This window comes from Heliconius melpomene, chromosome 15 (assembly GCF_056956725.1).
Source record: "Heliconius melpomene rosina isolate 202511_hmr_F chromosome 15, ASM5695672v1, whole genome shotgun sequence".
Lineage (NCBI taxonomy): Eukaryota > Metazoa > Arthropoda > Insecta > Lepidoptera > Nymphalidae > Heliconius > Heliconius melpomene.
The window spans coordinates 11,805,145-11,818,633 of record NC_140403.1 but is presented as its reverse complement, the minus strand read 5'-3'; the positions used below and the strand labels follow the sequence as shown (position 1 = coordinate 11,818,633).

Here is a 13,489-nt window from a genome sequence, read left to right as displayed (position 1 = left end):
GACTCTTAAAAATATTTCATTGAACACATGTTTCATGGGTTATTAGAATTCACCCTTAAATACGCAAGCGAAGCTGCGCGCGTCCGCTAGTCATTAATATAAGTAAAAGTGAGCGAAGAAAAAGACCTTATCTGAAGTTATGAAAACGGCGACATCTTGTGTATTAAATGTAAAATTAAACCGACGAGCTTTTATGAGCTTAATACTTTAATAGAGGGCGGTAGCTGTAGAGGTTTTACGAAACAAACGTCAAACAGCAACGCCAGTGTTACCCGCGTGGAAACTTTACATATATTTTTTTAAGATAAGTATAATTAATATTTAATAATTTGAACTAAAATAGTGTGCATAATATTACTTTTATTCTTCTATACGTTTTTATGCGTACATTTATATCAGAATCATATAAAAAATTAAAACAAAAAAATATACTTTATTTGTTCAAATACACAAAACACATGATTTTACACAAAAATAATATGGTTTGGTTGTTACAATATCTTTTAAATAAATATAATATTCAACTTTATTAATGTATAATTATATAAGCATAAGCGTAAATAAAAATGTACCGTAAGCATTTAGAATTTATGTTGAAAAGCTTTTTATTCCTTGAACACCAACGACACGAATGGTAAGTTTCGTTCGCTCTCAGTTGCCTTCGGTCGCGTTCGGTCGTCGTCGGCTTGTTCCCAAGATCTTATTTATCTGCGGTCACGGCGCCCCCCTCCCGACCGCATCTCGTTCTCGCATTCATTATTTCATTCATCGCCGTGCATCGACCTGGGTGCTCGTGCGCCGTGCGCGTCCAGCTACACCCAATATATATCTAACACAACATGGATTTGTGACTGAAAATATTTATCTAATATTATTAAGTGCAGTGTCAACTAGCCGGTGTGACCTAACGATAATTAATACGACCTTTTTGTGAGCGGTCACGACGCTATTAGTTTTTATTTATGTTTGGTGAGTGGGTATCTTTGTGTGTTTGTTTTGCAAATAGATAGCTTACCCTGCGAACAACCCGTTAAAATAGTGTCAGCTAAGAGTGCAGTGCATGTGCAGTGCAGTGTGATGTGGATCTGGAAGTCAGTCTAAACGGCATCACGATGTGGACGGTGCTGGCGTTGCTGACGCTGGGCGGCGGCCTCGCGGCCGGCCAGGACTGGTTGCCTGACCTGACGGATAACCTGCGGGACCCCAGCGTGCTGTACATGCCCGAGGTGAACTACTCCGAGCCCATCATAAATGCCACCTACATCTCCAAGTTCGAGTTCGACATGCGAGCCATGGGACACCTTTACAACTCCACCCACATGATCATCGACTTCATCGCTAATAAACAGGCGTATCCAGAAGGTAAGTCACGAGCCTCTATCATAGTAGTAGAAAATATTTATATATTTATGTTGTTATAATGAATTAATTATAAGTTTATTTACCTAACCGGTCCTAACTGTCCTAAGCTGCTACCCAGAAAGTTACTTGTTACTTGCAAGGTGAACTTGTCTACAAATATTAGTTTACAAACTATGAAGGCCTAATAATTATAAAATAATTAAACTATAAAACTGGAAAGAATTGGAAAGAAAAAATGAATGATATATAATGAATGGACAATATGATGTCTGGATGTAGAGAGTGGTGTCGGGCAAGTCATAACAATGGACTGCAGTTTGATCAATAGTTGCGGCTCAACAGTATCCACCTCACACCTAAAACTATATTTGTGATAATAAACTGTTATTAAATATTTATTGGATTATCTATAATAGTGATATATGATGTGCTTATACAATTATTCCTTTGTCTTGAGTTAGAAACATTATTTACGATGAGACTGATTTTGAACAATCTATATTTGAATTCATGTGAGTTGGGATTTGTAATACTGTATTCCTTATATATATTGTTTACTCTTAGTTATCTATATTTTTATTTAAACTGAATTTAATACAGCTCTTGATAATTTCCTTTATTTCCTGTGAATAGGTTGATAAGATACTTAAGATATCATGATTTGGTATCATACATTCAGACACTTCCAAGTACTTCACATACAAAATATGGACATCAACTAATGGACTTAACTGCTATCTTATATACAATTAATGAAATTAGAAACATTGTAAACACTAGAGCTAAGTCAGCTACTTAAAAGTTAGAGCTTAATAGTTTTTAACTTTTTGCTTCTATAAGACAATAAGACACTGTTCCTCATTCATCAGATGAGTGGCAGAACTCAACACTTTATTTTGTCTAGTCAAAGGATTATCATAGTAATTTAAATAATTCCCCCATGCATTGAATTAAATATTCAATATTTTCTTTTCTTCACAGTGGTAACAAGGCACAGCAATTATTGAGTTCTGACTCTTAACAACACCTTCCGAAACCATCAGAAAGTGTGGAATGGAAGTGTTTTAAAGCGAGCAGAGTATCTTAACACTAGGTTCCCAGCCATGAAAAAATACTTTTATAAAGAAATACTATTGATCTTACAGGAATTGAATACAAAAATGTGACACTCTGTTACCATTAAGACACCTTTGTTTTCCACTTTCCACCAAATATTGGAAGTGTTGAGTGGCAGAGCTCAATGTCGCGATTTGCTTCGTTCCCGGAGCGAGGAAATGAAAATAATATAAATTGTCTTAGCCCTTTTACAATGTTGTAATATACACTCCGGCCTCAGTGTATCGACACCGCGCCAGCGTGAGACCGGCCGTCGACCTCGCTCTATCAGCTGCTGTATAACAAAACGACACCTTGCCAAATCTATTAGGAACCTATTATCACTATTTTTTATCAAAATCAAGAGTACCTATGTTATTTAAAATTATATTTTTGTACGATTTTTATTAAAAAAAATATTTTAATTTTAATTTATTTAAAAAAAAAGCTGTAAACGAAATTAACAACTCTTCAAACATTGTAGTTAGTGTAGCGCAGGCATAGAATTATAGCTGCTTATACAAAAAAAAAAAGAGCAACTGTTGTTTTTGTGTAGCGTTTCATGAAAAGCAAGTGTATCTGCTCGAGCGGGCCCCTAATAGGCGTTAGTTTCCTGCTCGCTGGACTCGTCCGCTCCCTAGGAGACGCTTCTCCGTGTACGTGTCGCGTCTCCGCCTGTCTAGAACTTGTTGCGACATGGTCTGGTATAGACAAAGAACAGTCTACGATCTATTTGCAATCTCGTTACATTCTTATAGACGATTGATTACATAATTTACAATGCTATAGCAGTACGGAGCAGAGATAGTTAACACTAGGCAGGCATAGGGAGGCCCTCCGCCTGACAGGGGTGCTACGTGCTACGTGCGGGATACAGCGTGAATATAAAACGTGAAAAAAAAACTATATAAAGTATTTCGGTACCTACTTAAAAATATTTAATATCGTTTTACACTGAAGTAAACAAAGTAGTGCTCTCGCCAGATATGGCAGCTCTCAGTGCAGAGGCATTTTTCCTTATTATATGCAACCGTTGGTACTTTCACGAGGAAACAAATGAATGCTTTATGTTTTAGTCAAAAGCTGCAATACAAAAAGCAAAGCTCTTCGTCGTTTTGCGCCGAAACAATGGGTACCCCGACACCCCCGCGCCCCGGGACCCCAGGGACCCCGCACCTGCCCTTATTAGCAATAGGAACGTATTTAAAGCAAACAAATCAATCAATTGTTGTGCATTGACGCGCCGTTACGGTGAACATGTACACAATCTCTTATGAGTCATTATTGTTTGTCGTTTCCATACTTAAGGATATCTCATACCGCACACGTGATGATTCGTTTGGTAATAAGTACCTAAGACCACAATGACGTGTGTATATTCTAGGTTAACGTGCAAAATAGCAGAGGGAACCTAATTATAGACACTCTGTTCTCCACTTTCCGTCAAATTTTTCGAGGCGTTGCGTGTTGAGTGGCGGAACACGAGGCTTTTTGCCTTGGTGCTAGAGCGAAGAAATGAAAGTCAGGATCGAACACACAACCACCATGTTATATCCTTGTGCCTGCGTCACGACGTCGGAAGCTCCCACAGCTACCGGGTCAGTGGCGTGTGTCCAGACGGCCCCCCTCCCAGTTTGTTTTTTATCAGTAAGAAACCGCGTGGTTCAGGCTGTGCTGACTGTAGCCAGGTAAATGTCATCATTAATCCTAAAGCCCAAAAACAGGTAACGTTTTTGCCGATATACCTAATTCCTATTCCACTCAATATATTTTAAATAAAACGCGTTCGAGCATACCAAATTGAGGCCGGCCTCATTCTAATGACGTATTCTAACGTTCGTTCGGTGCAGCAATGACGTAATTGCAGGTTTTTTTTTATTTAAATTTTTTACTTTTGATTGCGAACAATATTTATAAAGAAACACTATACTACTATACTTACTACTCTATTTTCCGTACATAAAATACCCGAATGAGGTTGGGCCTACATTTAGCGTTAAACGTTAGCAGAGAGCATAATGACTTCTCAACAGCTACGACGCGCGAAGCCCACTAAATAATAAATACGTGAGCATAACGAAGCACTTCCTTCAGTCGATTTACTGTTCCAAGGTCGATTCCCTTCAGTCAGGTGCTCATAAAGTGGGTTAAAAATATACTCGTTGCGTGATTTTTCGCGGATTCTTTGTTTACTTCAATGACCTATGGTTTTACTACCTTGCTATATTTTCAATTTATTTTGATTTTGTAAAACTCGCCCGGCGTATATAATATTTGATCATGGAAGTATTACCCTACTACTACCCTATTACTACCCTACTAGTTTACATTGTGTATAATAATTTTAATGCATTACTTAAAAACGTTATCTTTATATTCCTATGCTACATTCAAACTCATTAAGTATCAAGGTTAGCGACCTAACCTTATAGTTTAAACCATTCTAAGTTACTTCCAGTGTTGCCAAGCCGCAGGCAGTTGCTGAGAAAAACATACAAAAGAGGCAGTTAACCCAAAAGCTCGCTCTGCCTGAAATAGGTCACTAGGCATTCAGGGCGCTGCGGCGTAAAGCCATTTTTAATTATAACTACGAAAGTCTTGATTAGCCGGCCGGCTGTGACGCGACATGTCGTAGATTCGATTCCAGCCTGCCCTGCACGGAGAAGCGTCCGTTCCATGCAACTCGATCGATACAGTGTTAATCTGCTTGCGCACCTACCTACGGCTAGATATGATACCGTTGCTTAAACGGTGTTCCGTTTTATCAATTATTAAAGTAATTAAACACAATTAACCATCAATGAGGCGGAAATTCTTGGACAAGCGCTCGAGAAGTCGCTTAAAATGTTTGTATGAGACGACTTAAACCAAGGGAAAGCATCTCTATAGTAAATCCAAATCAAAATACAATTAAGAATGGAGTAACATATTAACAAGTGCGAGAGTGCATGTACTCTCCGTCTTTGACTGTATCAGGGTCGCGGTGCTCTCACTATCTGTACTAGTGCTGTACTTGTTAGCTGTCGAGCTACCTCTCCGACGACTGACAATGCGTGCAATTGAGCTTAGCTGTGACCGCGACTGTGGTCAGGTACCATTTAGCTTCATGTTTTTCTTGTATTGTAGGATAGGCAGAGGGTACATTAGGTACCCTCTTCTCTCTCCCTTGAAACAATTTGTTTTACACCTTTTAACCAGTTCTCAAATATTACGTATTATGATTAACAGGACGGAACGTCGCGAGTTGTCTGTCGCACACCATCTTGGGAACACGTACTATTTTATATTTAAAAAATTGACGCTCATCAATACAAACTGGAAGCGATAAGCATCAGTATCAGTTTAAATGCAGTAACGTGATAGCCCGACAGGTCACGAGTCATGACTCGCGAGTCGCGACACCCGACAGTGGTAGTGGTCGCTGACTGCTGTGCGATGACTCGTATGCGGCATCGAGCCTGAGGTCGTTGACCGCTTTGTGCAGCGTTGGGGTCTTATCTGATGTTCGAAATGGAGAATTGGTGCAGTTGGTTAGTGTCTCATTGTAGATGCTCATATCTATTATTTTTGTGGATGTTATTTGCAAATGAGGAAGCGAACAGTATTTAAAACTACCATGAACCAACGATAAGGCAGCATAAAATTGAAAGCGACATATTCGTAGGTACACGTACGAGTATGTAGTTCTATTCTCGGAACGCCACAATGCTCGCTCGCGCCCGTTAATTACACATTCTCATTTTCAATGGAACACGGCGCAGTGCGTGTTCGATGCGTTTAGCTTAATGGGTTTATCGACGTTGATAGCAAATACATATTTTCTATCTAATTATTACTTAACGCGATATTTGTATGTTTGTACACGCTAATCTCCGGAACTACTGGACGGGTTTGAATGAAACTTTTTTGGTTGTATAGCTATTATATCTAGGCAACATCTAGGCTATATTTTATTTTAAAAATCTGGATACCTCATTTGGAACCTTAACAGCCTGTCCAAACTATAAAAGATATAAATATCCTGCCTTGGGGAAAATTGAACAACATGACAAATTCCACCCCCATAACAGAATTGAAGGTCTGGAGTACCTGCCGTTGAACCCTAGCAGCCTATCTAATCTCTAAGAGATATAAATATAGCACCTTAGTAAAAGTTGATCTACATTACAAGCATTTTCTGTCCATATAACAAAAATGAAGATCTGGAGCAGCTCATATAGAACCCTAACAGCTCAGCTAAACCTTAAGAAGAACCTAATAATTTAAAATAACATAAGCTAGGAGATCGAGCTCAGTGGTGTGCCATTGGAGAGGCCTATGTCCAGCAGTGGACGAGGACAGGCTGATGATGATGATGAAGCTAGGAGTACCTCCACGGCGTGAAGGCGGTAACAGTTCAGACCTGAACTGTTACCGCCTTTATAATGATAGGTATATTATTGACAGACTTTGCCTCGCCCCTGAGTAGTAAGAGAGTATGAGTCCATCAATTATAGTTATCAGTCAATTCTACTTATTAAATAAATAATCATGTAGTTCAAACAGGCGAAGCCTCGGGCGGGCCGCTAGTATGTAAATAAATAAATCATTTTATCAACTTCGTATTGTATCCCACATATAGCTAGGGAGGGAATATTGTGTTAATACACTCCGTTAACCACTTTCGCCGCCGATTTCTTGAGGCATTGTGTGTTGAACGTATTTTGTCTTATTACTAGAGCGAAGACATGAAAATATTAAATAATTCATTCCCTCGAGTGGCAATCAAACCCAAAACTGTTGCATTTTAACCACACACTTGTACCACTGCGCCACTCTGGTAGACAAAGCACGGCGTTGAGTTCCGTAAACAAGCAATGTCTAATTTATTAGTAGGTTTCGTCTGCCTAGCACCTACCCAAATTACTAAACTTATGAATAAGTTATGCGTAGTTGGACATCCTTGGCCTGTGACTGTTATATTTTGTAATAAAATAATAAACAAAAGAACAAAACCAGTCAGTTTAAAGTTAGCTTCGAATTCTTATTACATTCATTGCCAAATATAAATTTTAGTACAAAGTAAGCTATCGCCGCCGCCACCAGGGGAACATGGCTCTCGTGCAGTATCTGCAGAGTGCACTGATAAGCTATCAGCGCGTCGCGCCGCCCGCAGCCCCGCCGCGCCCGCGACCCCCGCGCACGCCCCAACAATGACTGCGTGACTGCTGACGACTCATGCTCGCCTGGTACATTTTCAGTAGGCGCGACGTGAAAAACGTTTTCCACGGTGACGTCACAAGTGCGTGACGCTACTTGACGCTAACGCTGCGTATTTGTTTTTTTTACATTTTATGTATTTGTTTACTTAGTTATATAATACCCATTTCGTTCAGATATTCGTTTTGTTGTTTTAGCTTTACGCTGTATTTATTATATAGTACTTAGCAGGGGACGTAGAGGGAACCTGAGCAGCTAGTGTTAAGGAAGGCATTTGATAACCCATTTTCCGTCGAATCCTGGGGGTATTGCGGGTCGAGTGACGGAATTGAACACCGCGCTTTGCCTACTGACTAGAGCGAAGAATTAAAAATATTAAATAGTTCATTTCCTCGAATGGGAATCGAACCCACGCTTGTGCCCCTGCGCCACGACAGGCCTCGATTAAATTAAAATTATAAATAACGCATTGTTAATTAGTAAATTATATAATCTAACTGGTCGTGTCTCGGTTTCACGACAGTTATTACTGAGAAAATTATTTTTATATAAATTATGAACTAAATCTGACTAAAATTTTAAAAATCTCATAATCTATTTGTAGTAAGGAAATATAGGGCAAAATTAGAATTCGCTTTAGAGCGCTATGTTTATTCCAAAGCAACATACTCGAGAGACTTGAGCTGCCTCACAAAATTATATTCGTACATGTATTTGAGAAGTACATTTTCATAGCAAAATAGTGTTGCAGACACTTGCCAAAATGTCGATCTGGGTCGCGCCTGCATTGCGTCGGTCGCGGGTTCGATTCGGGGCTCGCCCTCGCCAGCTGGTGGGCGCAACTAGGTCGAACCCGCAGTGCGTCGTCGCGAGGCTAGCGCGAGTACTACCTACTAGGTCTTACTGTGACCTAAATGTGACCTACATGTTACCTCGTGTATGCGTGGGGGGGGGGGGGGTCTCAGCTACTGTATTTACTAATATACTATTTAGGACAACAGCTTGTTGTCAGTAAGTAAGTGTACTATAACTAAGAAGATAACAAATACCCTTGTTATTCTAAGAAATTTAATCATTTATTATTTTATAGGCTTTATGATATGATATGTGGTAATTCCCGCTTTTTGTTTTTGAAATGATACACGTCGGCTGACACGTAGACTTCCTTCATTATGAACTAAATATTATGCCAGTCATTACATACAGGCGGCTATACAGGGGAATCCTGTTTTAAAATACTTTGTTCTCCTCACTTTCCGCTTGTTTTGGTTAAATGGGAAACCGAAGTAAACGTGTAGTGTAGTGAGAGTTTTAGGTTCAATTGTCTATATTGTATAGGTACTCTGTAGGTATCGCCAAGGTCGGCGCGGGCGAGTGCGAGGGGAGCGCAGCGGAGGTCGAATCAATCCGAACTCCTGCAGCTAGCTAGCTAGTACAATCATGTAAGTGATGATAAATCAGTAATTAGTTGCAAAATGTGTATTTCCGTTCTTATCAGTCGAGGACACAAACAAAGCGAGTTTTACACGCTTAGCGGGTTAGACAAAGACACTCAGTTCCCCACTTTCTGTGTTCAATGTTATCCTTCGCCTGCGTGGATACATGATAGACACTCGTTACAGCGGCGACTCCTATTTCACCCTTTGCGTAGGGAACCCTAAAAAGCTAGTCATTCGTTGCTTTAGCTAGTATGTTCGCTGTGTGAATTGAATTAGAAAGGAAGCCGACGCCCTCGCGTAACTGTCTCGTTAACTATGTAATGGATACCGATAGCTCTAGGTGCGCGTCCATACTTGAAACGCTTTACCACCTGAATAAGTATTAGACACTATTTTTTGTAGAATCAATAGATATTAGACACTCCATTCCAGTTTACATTCAGCGCTACCCTTTACTTAGAAGGCCTTGAATCACAACCCTCGTGTTTATAGTCGGTCGCTGCACCACTGCACCACTGCGCCACGATGGCCTTAAATGTATCTTTCTATTTAATACGTAATTAATTGTTGTACTCATTATAATGTGTACAAAGTAATTAAAAACTTGTCTGGAATCACTTCTTGCTTATGGTACTAATTATTATTATTTTTTTTTATTTACTTAGAGTTAAAAAATATATCCTTGACGTATAAAATATCGCGTATAATTTGATTTAATTTAAGAATTGTAATCGAAATTATGAAAACATTAAGTTAGATAAAGATTATTACAATAATTCGTTCGTTCAAAATGTTTCAACACACACGCCTAGTGATATAAAATGATATTTAGTAGGAGAATTGAGAGCTCGTACAGTCGTTGTTGCAATGCCAACGGTAATATGGTCACTGCGATATTTATAGAACAATTATAATATTGGATTCAGGCCAGTCGTGGCGCAGGAGCACAAGCGTGCCACTGTAGACGCGACAGGTTGTGGGTTCAATTCCCACTTGACGAAATTAAATATTTAATATTCTCATTTCCTCGCTTTTTTAAGGAGGCAGTGCAGTGCGGCTCCGCTCAACATGAAATGCCTCCAGAATCCGGGGAAAGTGAGAAACGGAAGTGTCTTAAAGGGAACGGAGAACAGACTTAACACTAGGTTCCCAGGCCCCTTCTGCCTGCCCTGATATATGCCGGAAAAAAATAGTGCTCAGATTTGATATACTTTATTTTTCTCTTTTCTTTCTTTGTTCACGTCTGGATTGGGTTCAAACCTAATAATTAACAAGTCATAATTGTTCTGTATATTATATAATGTTATGAAACATTATTTATCATAATAAATAACATGCCTAATGTAATTCCACTTAATTTTCAGCTTTCAAGGTCCTTAGATAACATTGGCAATTTAAAGTTTTAATGTGGCTAATCTATATATCGACGGCAGCAAAGAGCCAACGGCTATCTACAAAATCACTATTTTTCAGGAGAACGTTTTTAAGCCAACAATGTAATAACTTTTACAATAAAGAAGTCTGAATCTGTTTCAAATTTGGAATAGTTAATTATTATAAAATTATATACTATTTAGTATAGGCAAAATTTCAATGTTTATTATTTTTCAAAACGGAAGAGATGTCTTTTTCTGGCCCGCTCGAAATGACTAACAAACTGAGTCAACTGCCATATATTCGCTTCTACTTGGGACACGGTAATCACTTATCCTTAAACGTAGACGTGGACGGTGAAATCACGTTTGTTTTTTCAATAACTGATGACAACGCTTTATATATTAATAAAACTTACATTATTATACACATATTACATATTATATTGTAATAAATGCACAAATATTAACAATATTCATACTAGGTAACACTAAAAGGTAATTAAACAAGCAAGTTTAGTGATAAAACTGCATCATCATTGATCATCAAGGAAAATAGTAATCGTAATCGGGACATCCACTAAGAAGGGATTATGAAAAATTTTAACTCTAAAGGAGTAAAATAGGGGTTGAAAGTTTGTATGAAAAAAAAAATGAAATAGGCACCGATTTTTATGAAATTTAAAATTTAGATTCTTAAAAGTATTTAATTGAACACCTGTTTCATGGTTTTTTAGAATTCTTCCCTTAAAGGTGCAAGTAAGGGGTTGAAAGTTTGTATGGAAAAATCTTTAAATCGCCACCGATTTTTATAAAATTTGAAATTTAGCCTCTTAAAAATATTTAATTGAACATGTGTTTTATGGTTTATTATAATTCATCCCTAAGGGTACAAATAAGCAGGCGAAGCTGCGCGCGTCCGCTAGTCTAAAGGTGGCGCAGTGGTAGGTACACACCGCCGCGGTAGATGAACTCCACGTCAAGTCTGCCTCTGCCTACCCTGCTATCTTATGAGAGGTTATATCATTTTAAAATATCATTAATTATGTTTTATTACTTTCATAATGAGAGAGTTTCCCACGAGTAATTTACCACTTTCATTGAGAATAGTGAAACCTTGATACCTTTGATTATACAACTTTATATTCTCATCTAATGCTTGAATGTAGACTCAAACATCGCCTACAAACTGGGTCGCTACAATGTTTACAAAACTACATATTGTAAGTAGAGCGGCCAGAGCGCAATGCAAGCGCTGTTCCAATGATGCGGGTCGCCACTCCCACTCCCACTCCCACCATGTCGAACACTGTTACAGCCTGTACTTATTGTGTACTAGGGCGGTATGTTGTTGTACTCGTATGCTTGGGTTCCTTGATCTCTGATTGATCCCTAAATAATAGAGAGTGGATCCCAAATCATCTTAGAAGCCTCATTCTTAGCCACAATAGAGCGAAAGACGGATGAAACTTTATAAAGTGACATCTGTTTATAATAAAAACCAGTAATAGAATTTTAACAATGGTCATTTAGTAACATCCATAATTGTTTTTAAAGTAGATAAATGGAACAGATTTTGTATTCCGCTTTTTAACATTGAAAGAGGACAGTGGAATAAGTTTTTGTTTGCCATTGTCACTCCCATAAAGGACTTCGTTATTATACGGAACAGTAGAGTGGAGGCCACCGCGTTTTCAATTAAACTCTAGAGCTTCAGCTTATCTGTCTCTCACTTCAGCCACGTCAACTAACAGAACAATCTCTGCTTCATCACCATTCGCTCCGCGGACCATTCATTCAAAACTTTATAAGTTTACAAACGAACCGAATTAACAACGTTCGCTGTGTTCACTTCGTTACGACTTTCTGTTTCACTTCTCTCTTATTTCACGGTCGTGTTTTCTAATGAATGTTTCATTTGCTAGAAAATTTTAAGAGCATTTTCTGTTGTAATTTTAGTTGTTTTATTTTGTATCCACTGGGATTATTTTATGTATTTTATAAATCCTGTAGTAAGGACTTCCTGAGATTAACGCGTTGAACTGAACAAACAAAAGTTTGTAATGTATTAAGTAGGTATAGATACATGTTATGCACAGATAGTTGACCCAGTCTCGCCGTATCTCTCAACAAAGTAAGAGGCAGTGTGCCACGCGTCAAACGCAACAAACAGTTTTAACGATCACATCAAAGTATCCGTCAGTGGGAACCTGGGAACCTAATGTTGAAACACACCGTTCTCATTAAGACTTCTTGAGCCATTGTGTGTTGGCGGTACCCAACGCTGTTTAATTCAAATTAGATCAAAGTGTTCGTCCGCTTAGTCTGGCATCTAGTTCAGTGGGTTAAAGCTCACTAGCATCACTACACTGTGGTCATTCTGACAAACAACTCTGACCTCATCTCTTCAGTGGCAAAGTCTATATTAATTCGTATCAATGATTTCTTTGTTACATAATCTTGTGAGTTTTCCCTGTAGGCCTGTGAACCTTTCTGGAACTGTATTGGTATATTCGGAATACCATCTTGCTTGTAGGTATTGATGACATCATTTCTTAAGTTTGAGGCCAGTCGTGGCGCAGGGGCACGAGCGTGCGACTGTTAAAGAGACAAGTTATGAGTTCGATTTCTATTCGAGGAACTTAAACATTATTATTTTTTTAATTTCCTCGCTCTGGCAACGAGGCTAAAGGCGGTGTTGAGTTCTCTATAACAACAGTGCAATAACAATAAGCAAAACTTGCTTAAATATAAATAATGTGAGTTTCATTTGAAATATCACATATTCAATGAATATACAAAGTAGCATAGTTTCCATTCATAAGAGTGAAATGTTGCACATATAAAAAATTAATAACAATGTACGTATATAATGTAGATACAACTGGCTATTTTTAAAGTGGGTTAATAATAAGCATACTTGCGCTAAAACCGGTTCTAAACGCCGACTGTCCGACCCCGACAGCGACAGCGACTCCGACTTCAGCCGAAATCTGCGATGAATCATTTTAACGGTCGATT

At 38.6% G+C, this 13,489-nt stretch overlaps 1 protein-coding gene across 11 annotated transcripts in view; it reads left to right on the top strand.

Annotated features, from left to right (window-relative positions):
• Positions 1-681: 681 nt before the first annotated feature.
• Positions 682-13,489, top strand: part of LOC146531717 (prominin-like protein) — a 35,562-nt gene continuing 22,754 nt past the window's right edge. For 4 of the 11 annotated variants that reach the window (XM_085197839.1, XM_085197836.1, XM_085197843.1 and 1 more), the window contains exon 1: positions 686-1,362. In XM_085197839.1, coding sequence (XP_085053965.1) covers positions 1,113-1,362 — 250 coding nt within the window. In that variant the 5' untranslated portion in view covers positions 686-1,112. Of the gene's footprint in view, positions 1,363-13,489 lie in introns of all 11 variants that reach the window. The other 7 variants (XM_085197838.1, XM_085197834.1, XM_085197842.1 and 4 more) reach the window with 4 other exon arrangements.